This window comes from Gobio gobio (genome assembly GCF_949357685.1).
Source record: "Gobio gobio genome assembly, chromosome: 9".
NCBI classification, from domain to species: domain Eukaryota; kingdom Metazoa; phylum Chordata; class Actinopteri; order Cypriniformes; family Gobionidae; genus Gobio; species Gobio gobio.
In genome coordinates this window covers 44,644,379-44,658,243 of record NC_137115.1, presented here as the reverse complement: position 1 = coordinate 44,658,243, position 13,865 = coordinate 44,644,379, and the positions used below count along the sequence as shown (strand labels likewise).

The window sequence follows — 13,865 nt, the reverse complement described above, 5'->3', positions numbered from 1 at the left end:
TAAAGTATCAATTTACAATGTTTTCAACATATATTGTTTTTATTACATAGGCTACCATTCATATCATCAATAGTAGCCTATTTACTGAACTGAACATAGAGCACTTTGGGTAAGAGTCTGATCCATATCTATTTAAAAAACACCATATTAAGATTTTTTTTTATTTCATGGAAATATTATTTTTGCTTTGTGAAATGTAATACATTACACAATAACATTTACACAACTACACATTACATAAAAATGAATAAAATAAACCACTGACAATAAATCACTGGCAATTAAACACACACGCAATAAGAAACAGTCATACAACATAGCACTCTATGGTAATAAAGATAAATCCATAAAGCATATCATATAATTATTTAGATTTTAATTATCTGCCAACATCTACACACTTGAATATTTAGTCTCTCTGTTATGGCTTTGAAAAGACATTGCCTGTCTGAGATCTTTCTGGACACATGAGTGTTAAGCCCTGGCTTTTTTCATAAAGTAAGTCCCTGTGTTGGACTGATCTGCTGGTCGCTTCTTTTCCGAGCTTGATGTGTCTTTGAGACTGACTGATGATTGTCGCAGGATCCCCTGTAGAAATGAGTAAGAATATATGATTCATTTTATTATTATATGTTGTTAAATATTATAGTCTCCAAAGACAACGGAGAGCAACTTACGGTAACAGGCAGTAAACTGTCCCTAGATAAGCTTAAATAAACGCAAGATAGCGTCATACCTCATCTTCTAAATCAACTTCCCTTCTTTCGTGAGATGAGCTGTTTGGACTCTGCTCTGATTTTACACCTGTAAAAAGCACCACCTCTGAGATAAACTGTCCTGATCATTGCAATAACAGCCACAAAGTCTCTATAACACACAATAAAACACAAGTCCAGAAGGTATTTAGACTCAAAACCCTTTGCTCACTTGCTATGAGTCAAATTACTCGAGTCAAATTATTTTACAGCAACAAAGAGCCTTACAGTGTTTTGGGAGGTCCCGTAGCTGGATGTTTAACCACACATTGCGTCTCTGAGCCCACTCACCCGGGGCTTCCACCTCATAAAGACGGTCTCGTTCTTCTTTGTGGATACCGAGATACTTCTTGCAAACTGTAAACAATTACACAAGTTGTGTAAGCTTTGGGTGCCAGGCTTCCATTACATGGATAATAACAGATAAGAGTGGTTTTATTAACACCCAATGAAACCACTGTTATATCAGTTCAATATAAACTATTGATTCCGCACGCACATGGAATGATAATTTAAGAAATTTACTTACAGTTGTAATATATATATAATTTATCTTATATATAAATCTATATTTTTTATTAAAAAAAAAATATATATATATATATATATATAAAAATATATATATATATATTGGGTTTTTTTTATTAATGTTTTATTGTTATTATTTTATATATTTTATATATATTTTATTCAGAAAGAATGTATTACATTGATAAAAAGTTACAGTAAAAACATATATAATGATACAAAAGATTTATATTTCAAATAAATGCTATTGTTTAGAATGTATTCATATACATCAAATAATAAAAAAAATGTTTTTAACACTGATAATAAGAAGAAATGTTTTGAGCACCAAATCAGCATATTAGAAGGATTTCTGAAGGTGACACTAGACACTAGAGTAATGATGCTGAAAATTCAGCTTTGCCATCACAAGAATAAATAACATTTTAAAATATATTAAAATAGAAAACAGTTATATTTTAAATTTCAATATTTCACATTATGTCAGTTTTTTTTTAATCAAATAAATGCAGCCTTGGAGGCAGGTAAAAAAAAAAAAAAAAGCAGACCCCAAACTTTTGAACATTAGTGTATACATACCTCCATACATGCCAGGAGACATAGGAAAGCTAATTCCCAGAATGCCCTCTGAGGCTTGGGACAAACAGAAATCCTCCAGCATCTGTAAAGCAAGCCCGGTCCTTCTCCAATGAGAGCGAACAAACACAGTGTCCAGCACAGGGAGCTGATAACTCTGAACCGTGCAGCCGTCACACAGGCTGCCTATGAAAAAACAACACAAAAAATTGTGATCAAGCCATTTTTCCCCCCTAAATCTACGCCAAATTTCTACGCATGCTAGAAAAGAAAATTACCCCTTTTTTTGACGGTGTAAAACCCAACCGCTTCTCCGTTTTGCCAGAGAATTTTTCCATGTTCCCACAAGGAATAGGCAGAAAAATATAGGTCTTCTCCAAGAGGCCTTTCCAGAATTCCAAATATAACTTGACTGAGCAGGAATAGCACAACTCTCTCCATCACTGACTCCACCTGGGATGACAAGAACTGTCAAGAGCTCTCATGGAAATGGTAACAATGCTAACATCATGACATTTCTGCTCAAAACATTGCTAAATGAACAAAGTTTGCCAAACGAAGTGCTACTCACTAACACAAGTCCACATCTTGATTTGTTCGATGTCTTCAAAACATCACCAACAGGCCACCATTTGCCTTGCAAATACACAGCAACCACTAAACGAATAGGCTATATGTTATCCAATGAAGTAGAATGGCACAAAACAGGTATTAAAAGGGGGAATGCAGCATTTTCTGGACCTTGTGTTTCATCCTCTGGCATGTGGAGAGCAAGAATAAAATGTGATAAATCACCATCTCTCAGAAATGCAAGCCGACCAATGTTCTCACAGGTTACTTCCACCTTTTAACAAAAATATCACCCTTTTATGAGGAATTTAAATAATATCTGTCAAAAACTAATGAGCTGCCTACCAAGACAGTATTTTCTGGCTAGGCAACTCACAAAATGTTGACACTATAACTAAATTCTGTATTGTATACAAGTGTATTTGGTCTCACTTTCTCTCCACGAGGAAGGGTGAAAGGCATGGCACCATCTGACTGGACACTGGACAAGTATTCGTCATATCCTGTGCTCAGCTCGCCATAATGCTGCACAGGTAGATCCACAGGATAGGGTTTCACTGGAAAAACGACATTTGTTCTGTTTACACGGTCACTAACTATAGGTTTTAATTTCATTATGACATTATGGCACACTTTTCAACCATGTTGAACGACGTCACGTGAAATAAGTAGCACTTTATTGATTGTGACAGAACTGCGCTTATGTGACTGTTTATAGACTGTCAGAGAGGCGTGTATTGAAAAGTAACGCGAGAACATGTTTGCATGAAAAATAACCTTTTAAGGCCCGTTTTAACATAATGAAATTGTTAGGAATGCTCTTGGGAAGTCCTTACCTTTAAAAATACTCTCCAGTTTACAGTTGGATTCCATTTTGATAGTTGTTCGACCTTTGAATGTTTCTAAACAGAACAACGCCATCTAGTGACTATGAAGGGTGATGAAGAGAAATTCATTCAAGAATTTGAAGATTTCATGTCTTTGTGGCTACATCTGAGCTGAGACATCCTGTTACACACTGTGTACAATTGTGTTGCATTTAAGCCTGGCATTACATGCGTATAGTATCATATTAATGAATGTATCATCATCATCATCAGGATTTATTTCACAATTTCTTGAAAATAAATAAATAAAAACACATTTACTAAAAAGATGTATGCTGAATCCTTAGATTATTGTACCTACCCACCTACCCTTTTTCATTATAATTTCAAATAAGCGTCACTTTCACTACTTGTTTTAAGATACAAACAACAAACATCTCCCAAAACGAAACGTGTATTATGCATTAATACACTGTAAAAAATATTCACCACATTTTTAGTTCGAAATGACTTAAATATCCCTGTTGACTGTACTTAAACATTTAAGGCAGCAACTTTTTTTTACAGTGTACTATTGTATTAACATAATTATTCATTTGAGTTATATTGATCACTTTTATTTTTAAACTTATCCCCCAAATTGAACTAGCATACACATTCTTAATTCCTTGTCACCGTTTTCCACAATTTAACCCCTTTGACCAGTAGAGATCTATTTTTTGATTTGTCCTTGCACTTATGCTTATGTTGCACCCCCATTACAGTCAAAAACTGTCATGTTAGACAAACCTGTATTTACTGTATACTAATAAATGAAAATATTTTTAAAATTAATGTTCAAAGGTATACACTCCACAGCAAGGTTGTGTACTTTTTATAGTATTATCTCTCATTTAAGGTTAAAAAACAAACATGCCAACAAGACATGCCAATGCCAACATGCCATCAATTTCCAAAAAGTGACTATTCCCTGATTGAGAGGCAGTGTTGCTATGTCCAGTTTTTACTTTGTCCACAAGATGGCAACATCATCATACGAATGTGAGAGTGAAATGGAAAAATACATTGAATGTTTTTTTTTTTACAAACAGGTGAGCCACATGTTTTCATGTTTGTTTTAAAAAACATGTTATAACAACAAATAGGATAATAAGAACAAAATGTATAAAGGTATGATAACGTAAATAGCTACATTTTTATTTTTGTCATTTTCCTGTAGTTTTGTTAAATACATTATTTCAAATTGTACAAGAACTGTTAATATAAGGGTTAAAATCGTATACTATAACATTTGTTGTTCTAGAACAGCCTGAAATTTCAATAAAACGCCAGGCAAAACATGACCATATTATCAGCATATAAAATGTATTATATGTATTATTTTTTTTTACATTCTAGATTGCTTTGATGAGAGCCTTGATGTTACATTCAATACAAATGCACTATTCTTTGCAGTGAGCTACTTTTTGGCCTTGTTTTACTCTGCTCAAAACTGCAGTCATGATACTGTACACTCTCAATCGCTCCTGCTATGGAAAATGCATTCTGCGTCCGTTTTATTCCCATCTCCCTTCATCTCCATTACCCATAAACCACTGACTTCCCACTGAGAAATTGCAGACATTTCTGAAATTCCTTTCACTAGGAAAGGCTAGCTTGGATTGTTAAATATGCTTTTGTAAAGCTGAGAGTTTATCCTTTAAAAGGGATTGACTGTCACTCGGCTGTTTGGATATTTGGCATGAGAGTAAATACTGCAACAAAGTAAATTAGGCAAAAGACTTTAATACATGGTTTCTGTTTAAGATGTAAAACAGGATCTACATTCTGTAGGGACTTGTTTTCCTTCCTTGCTTTGTCGTCAGGCTGTTTTTGTAACCCATGCGGGATTCCTTGAGTGTCTTCAATCCGTGTCACATGATCAGACATTACAAGAGGATTATGACATTGGCCTTGGCTATACTGAACCATGGCCTACTTTGTAAAGATGACACTGACAAAAATAATGACATTCTCACTCGTCTAGACTAGATTATCATGCAATATAAACATAGGCCTATGGTCAACAACAAATATGAGCTGAACGGCCACTCAAGATGTCTTTCTTTTTTCAATTTTAAAAATACTGTTAAAATGGTTATAAATACGACAAATCTTATTGGTTTAGAGTTTCTTTTGTATTTTGAAGTTGTACATTTAAAGGCACATTATGTAAGTTTGGCCGCTAGAGGTCGCTTATTCAAAACAAAGGCGTAGCTTGATGACGCAGTGATTTCACAGAATCATGGCAGTTGTTATCTTTACCTTTATAAGCTGGTGGAAACAAATCCAATGTATTTCTCGGGCAGAAATCATATTCATGGTTGAGCTAATGTATTAAAGATTTATTAGCATTTCTGTAGTATGAAGCAGGTTGGGGCTGAAAGCCGTTGGAGCCGAACGAGGCGGCTGGAGTGATTGCTAATGAGAGACAAGCACGACACACGGCTCGAGAGCAGTGGAGCTTTTATTATGCCACAGGCGAATGCTTCCGCTTCTTCCGGTCATGTGTATGTGGGGTAACGCAGCGCTGTTTTATCATATTAGATACATTATTTGAGTGTGTTAAAAGTTATGTTATAATGTGTGTTAGTTCGGCGGCTACTATGAGACACTTGTTGCACACTGCAAGCTAGATCGATATTAGGCATGGTAAAACATGGTACTCGCGATAAATCAAGAAAACAATATTTAAACGATAAGACCATGGGCTTAGATTACGCGGGGGACGGGGGGGACATGTCCCCCGCACTTTTAATAAAACGTACATTCGTTCCCCGCACTTTTACCGGGCCGCACCGGTCCTAGTCGAGCCGCTCCGTGCGGGATTCGAACCGGCGTCTAGTCGCAACGCTCTTACTGGCCTACGTCTGTAAGCAAGTTCGTTTACGTAGAAGCCAACGTAAATAAATCTAGATTTAAATTCAAAGACACAAAATAATCTATATTCGAATCCAAAAATGAGGCGATCTGAACACTATGGACTGCCAACACTCTCGTGCAACACTCCAATTCATACTCGAAGCCATAGGGCGCGCTCTCAAAGAAAGAACAAAACTGATTAGTAGAAGTAAAACCCTGTCACGTCCCAAAGGCATTCAGCGCTGTAGCAGCAGCTGAATAAAAATAATCGCTATGACTGATGAAACGTGACAACAAACGCGATTGCGACAATATATGGTTTGTGTTTTTCCAGCCATCTCAAGGTATTTATTGACAATAAAGAATATGAATAATGCAGTGCTAACTGACAGCCTTTTTAATGTTTAGTATCTTCTGCTGGCCAAGGCTGCATTTATTTAATAAAAAATACAGTTAAACATTAATATTGCGAAATATATTCACATATATATTCACAGATGTTTTAATTTGTAATGATATAGTAAGGTGTAATTTATTCCTGTGATCAAAGTTGAATTTTCAGCATCATTACTCCAGTCTTCAGTATCACATGATCCTTCTGAAATCATTCTAATATGATCATTTGATGAAAATGAAACATTTATGATTATAATCATTGTTGAAAACAGCTGTGGAAACCATGATGCAGTTTATTTTTCAGGATTTTTTAATGAATAGAAAGTTAAATGAACAGCATTTATATGCATTGAATAAAGCATACATCTTTTGTTATATTATAAATGCCACTTGATCAATTTAATGCATGTTTGATGAATAAAAGTATTCATTTCTCTCTTTTTTTTTATCTTACCACCAAAAATTTTGAATAGTTTCATGACAACTGTTTTCAACATTGATAATAATCATAAATGTTTCTTGAGCATCAAATGAACATATTAGAATGATTTCTGAAAGATCATGTGACACTGAAGACTGGAGTAATATGATGATAAATTCAGCTTTGATCACAGGAATAAATTACAAAGATTTTTTTCTTTTTTTACTATATATTACATTGGGATAATATTTCACTGTATTACTTTTTTACTGCATTTTTTATTAAATAAATGCAGCCTTGGTGAGCTGAAGACTTCTTTCAAAAACATTTAACAATTGTAATGTTTCCAAACTTTTGGGTACTGTATATTTTCTGCCTTATTCAGTAATATTTTTTTTTTTTACAAAGCAAAAATCCATGGGGACTTAATGCACAAGTGTTTGTAGTACATAAACCAATCATAAAATTGGCATAACATATAGGGAAAACATTATAGATATTAGTGGTTATTGTTCAGCAGTGTATTTGATATCTTACTGAATTAAAAGCAAGAGATGAGATCAATTAAATCTGTCAATTAGACAAAGGTCAGAAAAAAACTGGTATTACACCTGACATTTCTGTCCCCCTCACTTCTAAAAAGATGGCTACGCCCCTGGATCTGTGTTGAGCTATATAACAATTATTCGTTTTATGTTGATGAATGTATCCAAACAGTTGCTCATCTCACAATTTTCATACCAGACCATTTACATGTTATTCAATTCAAATGAATGACAATTGTACAATTGAATTATGTAAATCTCAAAAACAGGCTGAAATATTTTTTGAGTGAGTTTAGACGTATGAATAAACATTTAATATTTTAAATGCATTCTATTAATCTAGGCTTAATAGCCTTGGGTCTCTTTAAATAAGAAAGTTACTTTCTCGGGACAAAAATACAGTATACAGGCCTAATGTTGAACAGAGATGACACGGCATCATCACGAACGGATAAATGGATTGTAATTGTAAATCCGTTCATTGGCAAAATACAGGTGCTGGTCATATAATTAGAATATCATTAAAAAAGTTGATTTATTTCACTAATTCCATTCAAAAAGTGAAACTTGTATATTATATTCATTCATTACACACAGACTGATATATTTCAAATGTTTATTTATTTTAATTTTGATGATTAAAACTGACAACTAAAGAAAATCCCAAATTCAGTATCTCAGAAAATTAGAATATTACTTAAGAGCAATACAAAGAAAGGATTTTTAGAAATCTTGGCCAACTAGTATGAACATGAAAAATATGAGCATGTACAGCACTCAATACTTAGTTGGGGCTCCTTTGCCTGAATTACTGCAGCAATGCGGCGTGGCATGGAGTCGATCAGTCTGTGGCACTGCTCAGGTGTTATGAGAGCCCAGGCTGCTCTGATAGTGGCCTTCAGCTCTTCTGCATTGTTGGGTCTGGTATATCACATCTTCCTCTTCACAATACCCCAGAGACTTTCTATGGGGTTAAGGTCAGGCGAGTTTGCTGGCCAATTAAGAACAGGGATACCATGGTCCTTAAACCAGGTACTGGTTGCTTTGGCACTGTGTGCTGGTGCCAAGTCCTGTTGGAAAATGAAATCTGCATCTCCATAAAGTTGGTCAGCAGCAGGAAGCATGAAGTGCTCTAAAACTTCCTAATATACAGCTGCGTTGACCTTGGACTTCAGAAAACAGTGTACCAAAACCAGCAGATGACTTGGCACCCCAAACCATCACTGACTATGGAAACTTTACACTGGACCTCCAGCAACGTGGATTGTGTACCTCTCCTCTCTTCCTCCAGTCTCTGTGACCCTGATTTCCAAAGGAAATGCAAAATTTACTTTCATCAGAGAACATACCTTTGGACCACTCAGCAGCAGTCCAGTCCTTTTTGTCTTTAGCCCATGCGAGACGCTTCTGACGCTGTCTGTTGTTCAAGAGTGGCTTGACACAAGGAATGCGACAGCTGAAACCCATGTCTTACATACGTCTGTGCGTAGTGGTTCTTGAAGCACTGACTCAAGCTGCAGTCCACTCTTTATGAATCTCCCCCACATTTTTGAATGGGTTTTGTGTCACAATCCTCTCCAGGGTGTGGTTATCCCTATTGCTTGTACACTTTTTTCTACCACATCTTTTCCTTCACTTCGCCTCTCAATTAATGTGCTTGGACACAGAGCTCTGTGAACAGCCAGCCTCTTTTGCAATGACCTTTTGTCTTGCCCTCCTTGTGCAAGGTGTCAATGGTCGTCTTTTGCACAACTGTCAAGTCAGCAGTCTTCCCCATGATTGTTCCCCATTTAAAGGCCTTTGCAGGTGTTTTGAGTTAATTACACTGTAAAAAAAAAAAATCAGGTCTCCAATTGAACATTTTCTAGTGACCGATCACATCTAAATTTTTTAGTTGGCCAAATTGAATTTCTTTGCATCAATTCACAGAAATTCAATATGGCCAACTGAAAAAAGCAGATGTGATCGGTCACTAGACAATATTCAATTGGAGACCTGATTTTTTTTACAGGGTAGCTGATTAGAGTGTGGCACCAGGTGCCTTCAATATTGAACCTTTTCACAATATTCTAATTTTCTGAGATACTGAATTTGGGATTTTCCTTAGTTGTCAGTTATAATCATCCAAATGAAAATAAATAAACATTTGAAATATATCAGTCTGTGTGTAATGAATGAATATAATATACAAGTTTCACTTTTTGAATAGAATTAGAGAAATAAATCAACTTTTGATGATATTCTAACTATATGACTAGCACCTGTATGTGCACTTCCAAAATGTGGAGCCTGGTAATAAATTTTTTTAATATAGCGAACTGATTTCAACTCGTAGCTCCTGTAAACTTGCAAATATGAAGATTAAAAAAAAGTTGCTCATCTGTCTAATAAGACACATAATATATTAAAGCGTCTTTGGTATTTCCATGGTTTCTGCAAAATAAAACTAAATCGAGGGTAATGCGGGGATGATGTCATTGATAGGTGACGCACGGACACGGTCCGTGCCCTGGTTAAAATTGCATATTTCTCGGGATTTGAACATTCTTGGAAGCATTTGGGATAATGTAAGTACACAAGTAAAAAAAAAATAATAAGAAAAAAAATATATATAATATATATAACATTTTTCTAATGGTTTTTGGATATTTGAATACAAAAATCTTACATATTGTGCCTTTAATCCAAGTGATTCAATTATGATGCAACAGAAAATTTTGCTGTTAAAGAAAACAAATTTGAATGTGAAGGTGGATATGTAGCCATAGTAAATTCATGGTTGATAATCTGAAGCTCAGGAGGAGCCGCTAATAGATAATTCCAGCTAAGCTTTTTAGTGGCAACACAACAATCCAATTGATGAATCAAGATTCATGCCATCCAAAAGAAGAGCTGAACTGCATGTTGCCTAGATTGCTGCACTTACAACGACTCAGTTCGATCTTTTTCTCCCAGAGATATACTGTTTAGTAAGGTCAAAATGATGGATCGTACAAAAAAAGAGATTTGTTTTCCATTTGCTGCAGCAAACACATTCTCAGGGAAGTTTCCCCTCTCAACATGTTTACTCAAACAGTCCAGACATAAGGAATGTCTCAGCTATTATTTACAAAAGAGGAGGAAGCGAATACTTGATGGTCAGTGCTCATCTGCAATAAAAATGTTTGGCTCCTGGTTTTGTGGGTGACAACAATAATAATTGTGATCAAGCCAAGCTGCTCTGCAGGAAAACAACTTGTTGCACCCCTCCTGCGGTATGCTATTTTCTCTCACATGCCTTGACGCTCCCTTCGTTTTCAGCTTTATGTTTTTCAGGAATCTATTTCTGTTCACCCGAACATAATTGTCACCCTCTCCTCTAAATTCCCTTTCCTGTCTGGCCTTAGACAAAATGAGAAACAAACAATGTCATCGCTATTGTCAGTGGATGAAATGAAACCAAAGGAAAGGTGGTTTGAGTGGAACGTGAAACTGCACTAGGACAAGTTCATATGTACAGAAATGAATATATCAAGGGAGTTTTGCTTTTGGTGACTGCTCTGCTCTGCTCGAGTGCTCGGCTACAGGGGCTTAACTTTGTTTTGCCAGGACAGAGGTAATCTGGGGCACTATCCTTGTGTTTAAGCTTTGTTGTGAGCAAAAATCCATTTTTGTTTTTGAAAAAGAAGATCTTTGAAAGGAATGTAGGCGAGTAGGTCTGCTTATTCTTCTCTGTACTTCCACAATACATGCTCAGTCTGGGATCTTTCAACAAAATCTAAATCAATTCAAAGGAAGTGTCAAATGTCTTAACATTCAATTCGCAGAAACAAAACCTTTTCTCTGTTGTGCTGAAGATCTGTTGTACAAATGATCTGGAATTGAAACCATCTGTGAACATGGACTGAGGATCGGTTCATTGCCCAATGAGACACGAGACATGACAAATGCTGCATTTTGACGTGTGGAGGCGCCAAACACAAAGTTGCACATTAAAAGACACAAGGTCAAGGCGATTTCCAAGGCTAGGAATAATTCAATTGCTTTTTTTGCTTTATGAATTTAGAAACCAACAGTTTGAAACCATAGAAAATAAATTTTTTGGGTCCATTTTATAGAAAACAAGATAAATTAAAATGCCATTTGAGGCAAACAATCAAACTAAATTAATAATTCATTTTAATTAAATACGCCACATTTTAAACTGAATTTACAATTGTCATACCAGACCGTTTACATTTTACTCAATTCAAATGAATGGAAATTGTACAATTTAATTATGTAAATCTTAAAAACATGCTGAAATATTTTTTTGAGTGAGTTTAGACGTATGAATGTATATTTAATAGCCTATTTTAAATGCATTCTATGAATCTAGAATCTCTTTAAATAAGAAAGTTACTATGTCTGGACAAGGCAGTATAGGTGAACAGAGATGACATGGCATCATCACGAACGGATGAATGGATTGTAATTGTAAATCCGTTCCGTCTCTATGAATGAAATTCTACATCGGATTTTACTTTTAGCTGACTAGACTATGTCATTGGCAAAATATGTGCACTTCTAAAATGTGGAGCCAGGTAATATATAGCTATATATATTAATATAGCGAACTGATTTCAAATCGTAGCTACTGCACCTGAAAATTGGGTAGTGTAAATATGAAGATGAAAAACAAAAAAACAAAACATGCATTCATTTAAAACTACATTAATTAATTGCCTTTAACAGCTCCAATCATGTAGCCTACCAGAGACGATACCTTCCAGCTTTCATAACTGAAATGAAATAGTACTGAAAATCGTCGCTATAATTAATACAATTAACTCGTTTAATCTAAAATCAGTAGACATATGATTCAGAATGTGTTCGGTTATTACTCACACTGTGTTTATGAAACTCGGAACGCAACTTAAAGGGCCAGTGCACAATTATTTAATATTTAAACAGTTTTCCAGGAAATAAACATGGTGTTGTTAATAACTCACGAATAACTAACACTTGAATATTATGTGCCGCTTTTGAAAAGTTTCTTGTGGTTATTCTTGTTGGGGTACTTTTATTTATCGACCTCTGATCTATTTATGCCTGCCTTAATTGTTTTGCCAACTAACTTAAAGGTTATACTTCCAGTAGGCTATACTAATATTTATATAGGCTACTTATAAGCATATACTTTTATGCTTACAATAGCCACATATTTTGCCACTCCAGTACTTAATGGAGAGAGCATAGAGAGTTGTATTAACACCAAAGAATATAAAGTCTTAAGTGCTTTATATGTAGGTTTACAATACAGATTGTTTCAAAGGTTCACAGTAAATAAAAAAATAACAGTTTTAACTATTAGAAAATTCATCAAATTTGAAACTCTACAGAAGACAGTGTCATTATTACAGTTAAACTGATAAAAGAACAAAATGCACAATGAAATGCACATAAAAAAGCCAGAGATGTACAGTGTTTATTGATACAATGCAGTGATAATGAACAGACTTATTATGATGAACTATCATAATAAGTCTATAGACTATCTATCTATCTATCTATCTATCTATCTATCTATCTATCTATCTATCTATCTATCTATCTATCTATCTATCTATCTATCTATCTATCTATCTATCTATCTATCTATCTATCTATCTATCTATAGGGTTGAATATAGATTAACAGTTTCATTGTATATTTAAACAAGAGAAACAAATTGTACACAGGCTAAATAACCAGTTTATGAAGTAAAAGTTAATGATTTCTATTTTTTGTAAAAGTACATGATTGGTCATTTGATGTTTTTTTTTAAAGTAGGGATGCACTAATACCAATACCAATAAGCTTTTAAATGGTTGATATTAATATTCTATTGTGTCTACTTAAAAATAAAGCACTGAAAACTAAAAATCTATAATTTTAAATGATACAGGTGAATCTATCTATCTATCTATCTATCTATCTATCTATCTATCTATCTATCTATCTATCTATCTATCTATCTATCTATCTATCTATCTATCTATCTATCTATCTATCTATCTATCTATCTATCTATCTATCTATCTATCTATCTATCTGTCTGTCTATCAGTTGTTGGATTTTGCAAGAAAGGAGAATTCAATTTCAAATGAGGGCGATTTCACTTGCCTAATTATTCTTCAAAAAATATCGACAGATCTGGTATTGGCATAGGCTATATTTAGCCTGTGTCTATGCCTATTTGTAAATAATGGTGAGTTGCAAAATCACTATTGTTATATAAAACATAAAAAAAAAACATTTTCATGTCACCTTGACATTTGAGATCAAGTGGTCTGCTCGCGCAGACATGGCTGGTTCAGGAGTCCGGTCCATGTTTTGTGATTCTCTC

The 13,865-nt window shown here is 34.7% G+C and overlaps 1 protein-coding gene across 2 annotated transcripts; it reads right to left on the bottom strand.

Annotated features, from left to right (window-relative positions):
- Window positions 1–24: 24 nt before the first annotated feature.
- Window positions 25–3,350, bottom strand: fam169b (family with sequence similarity 169 member B; the record flags this gene model as incomplete). Of its 2 annotated transcripts, none has more annotated exons than XM_079826067.1 (9): window positions 25–588; window positions 737–804; window positions 984–1,112; window positions 1,863–2,045; window positions 2,138–2,312; window positions 2,431–2,516; window positions 2,601–2,703; window positions 2,862–2,986; window positions 3,266–3,350. In XM_079826067.1, the coding sequence occupies 9 exons, from the start codon at window positions 3,348–3,350 to the stop codon at window positions 475–477; spliced, it is 1,068 nt and encodes a 355-aa protein (XP_079682193.1). In that variant the 3' UTR covers window positions 25–474. The 2 variants fall into 2 exon arrangements, 1 of the variants encoding a protein (XP_079682193.1); XR_013817249.1 differs by having other exon boundaries at window positions 167–588; window positions 737–867.
- Between the last annotated feature and the right edge of the window lie 10,515 nt (window positions 3,351–13,865).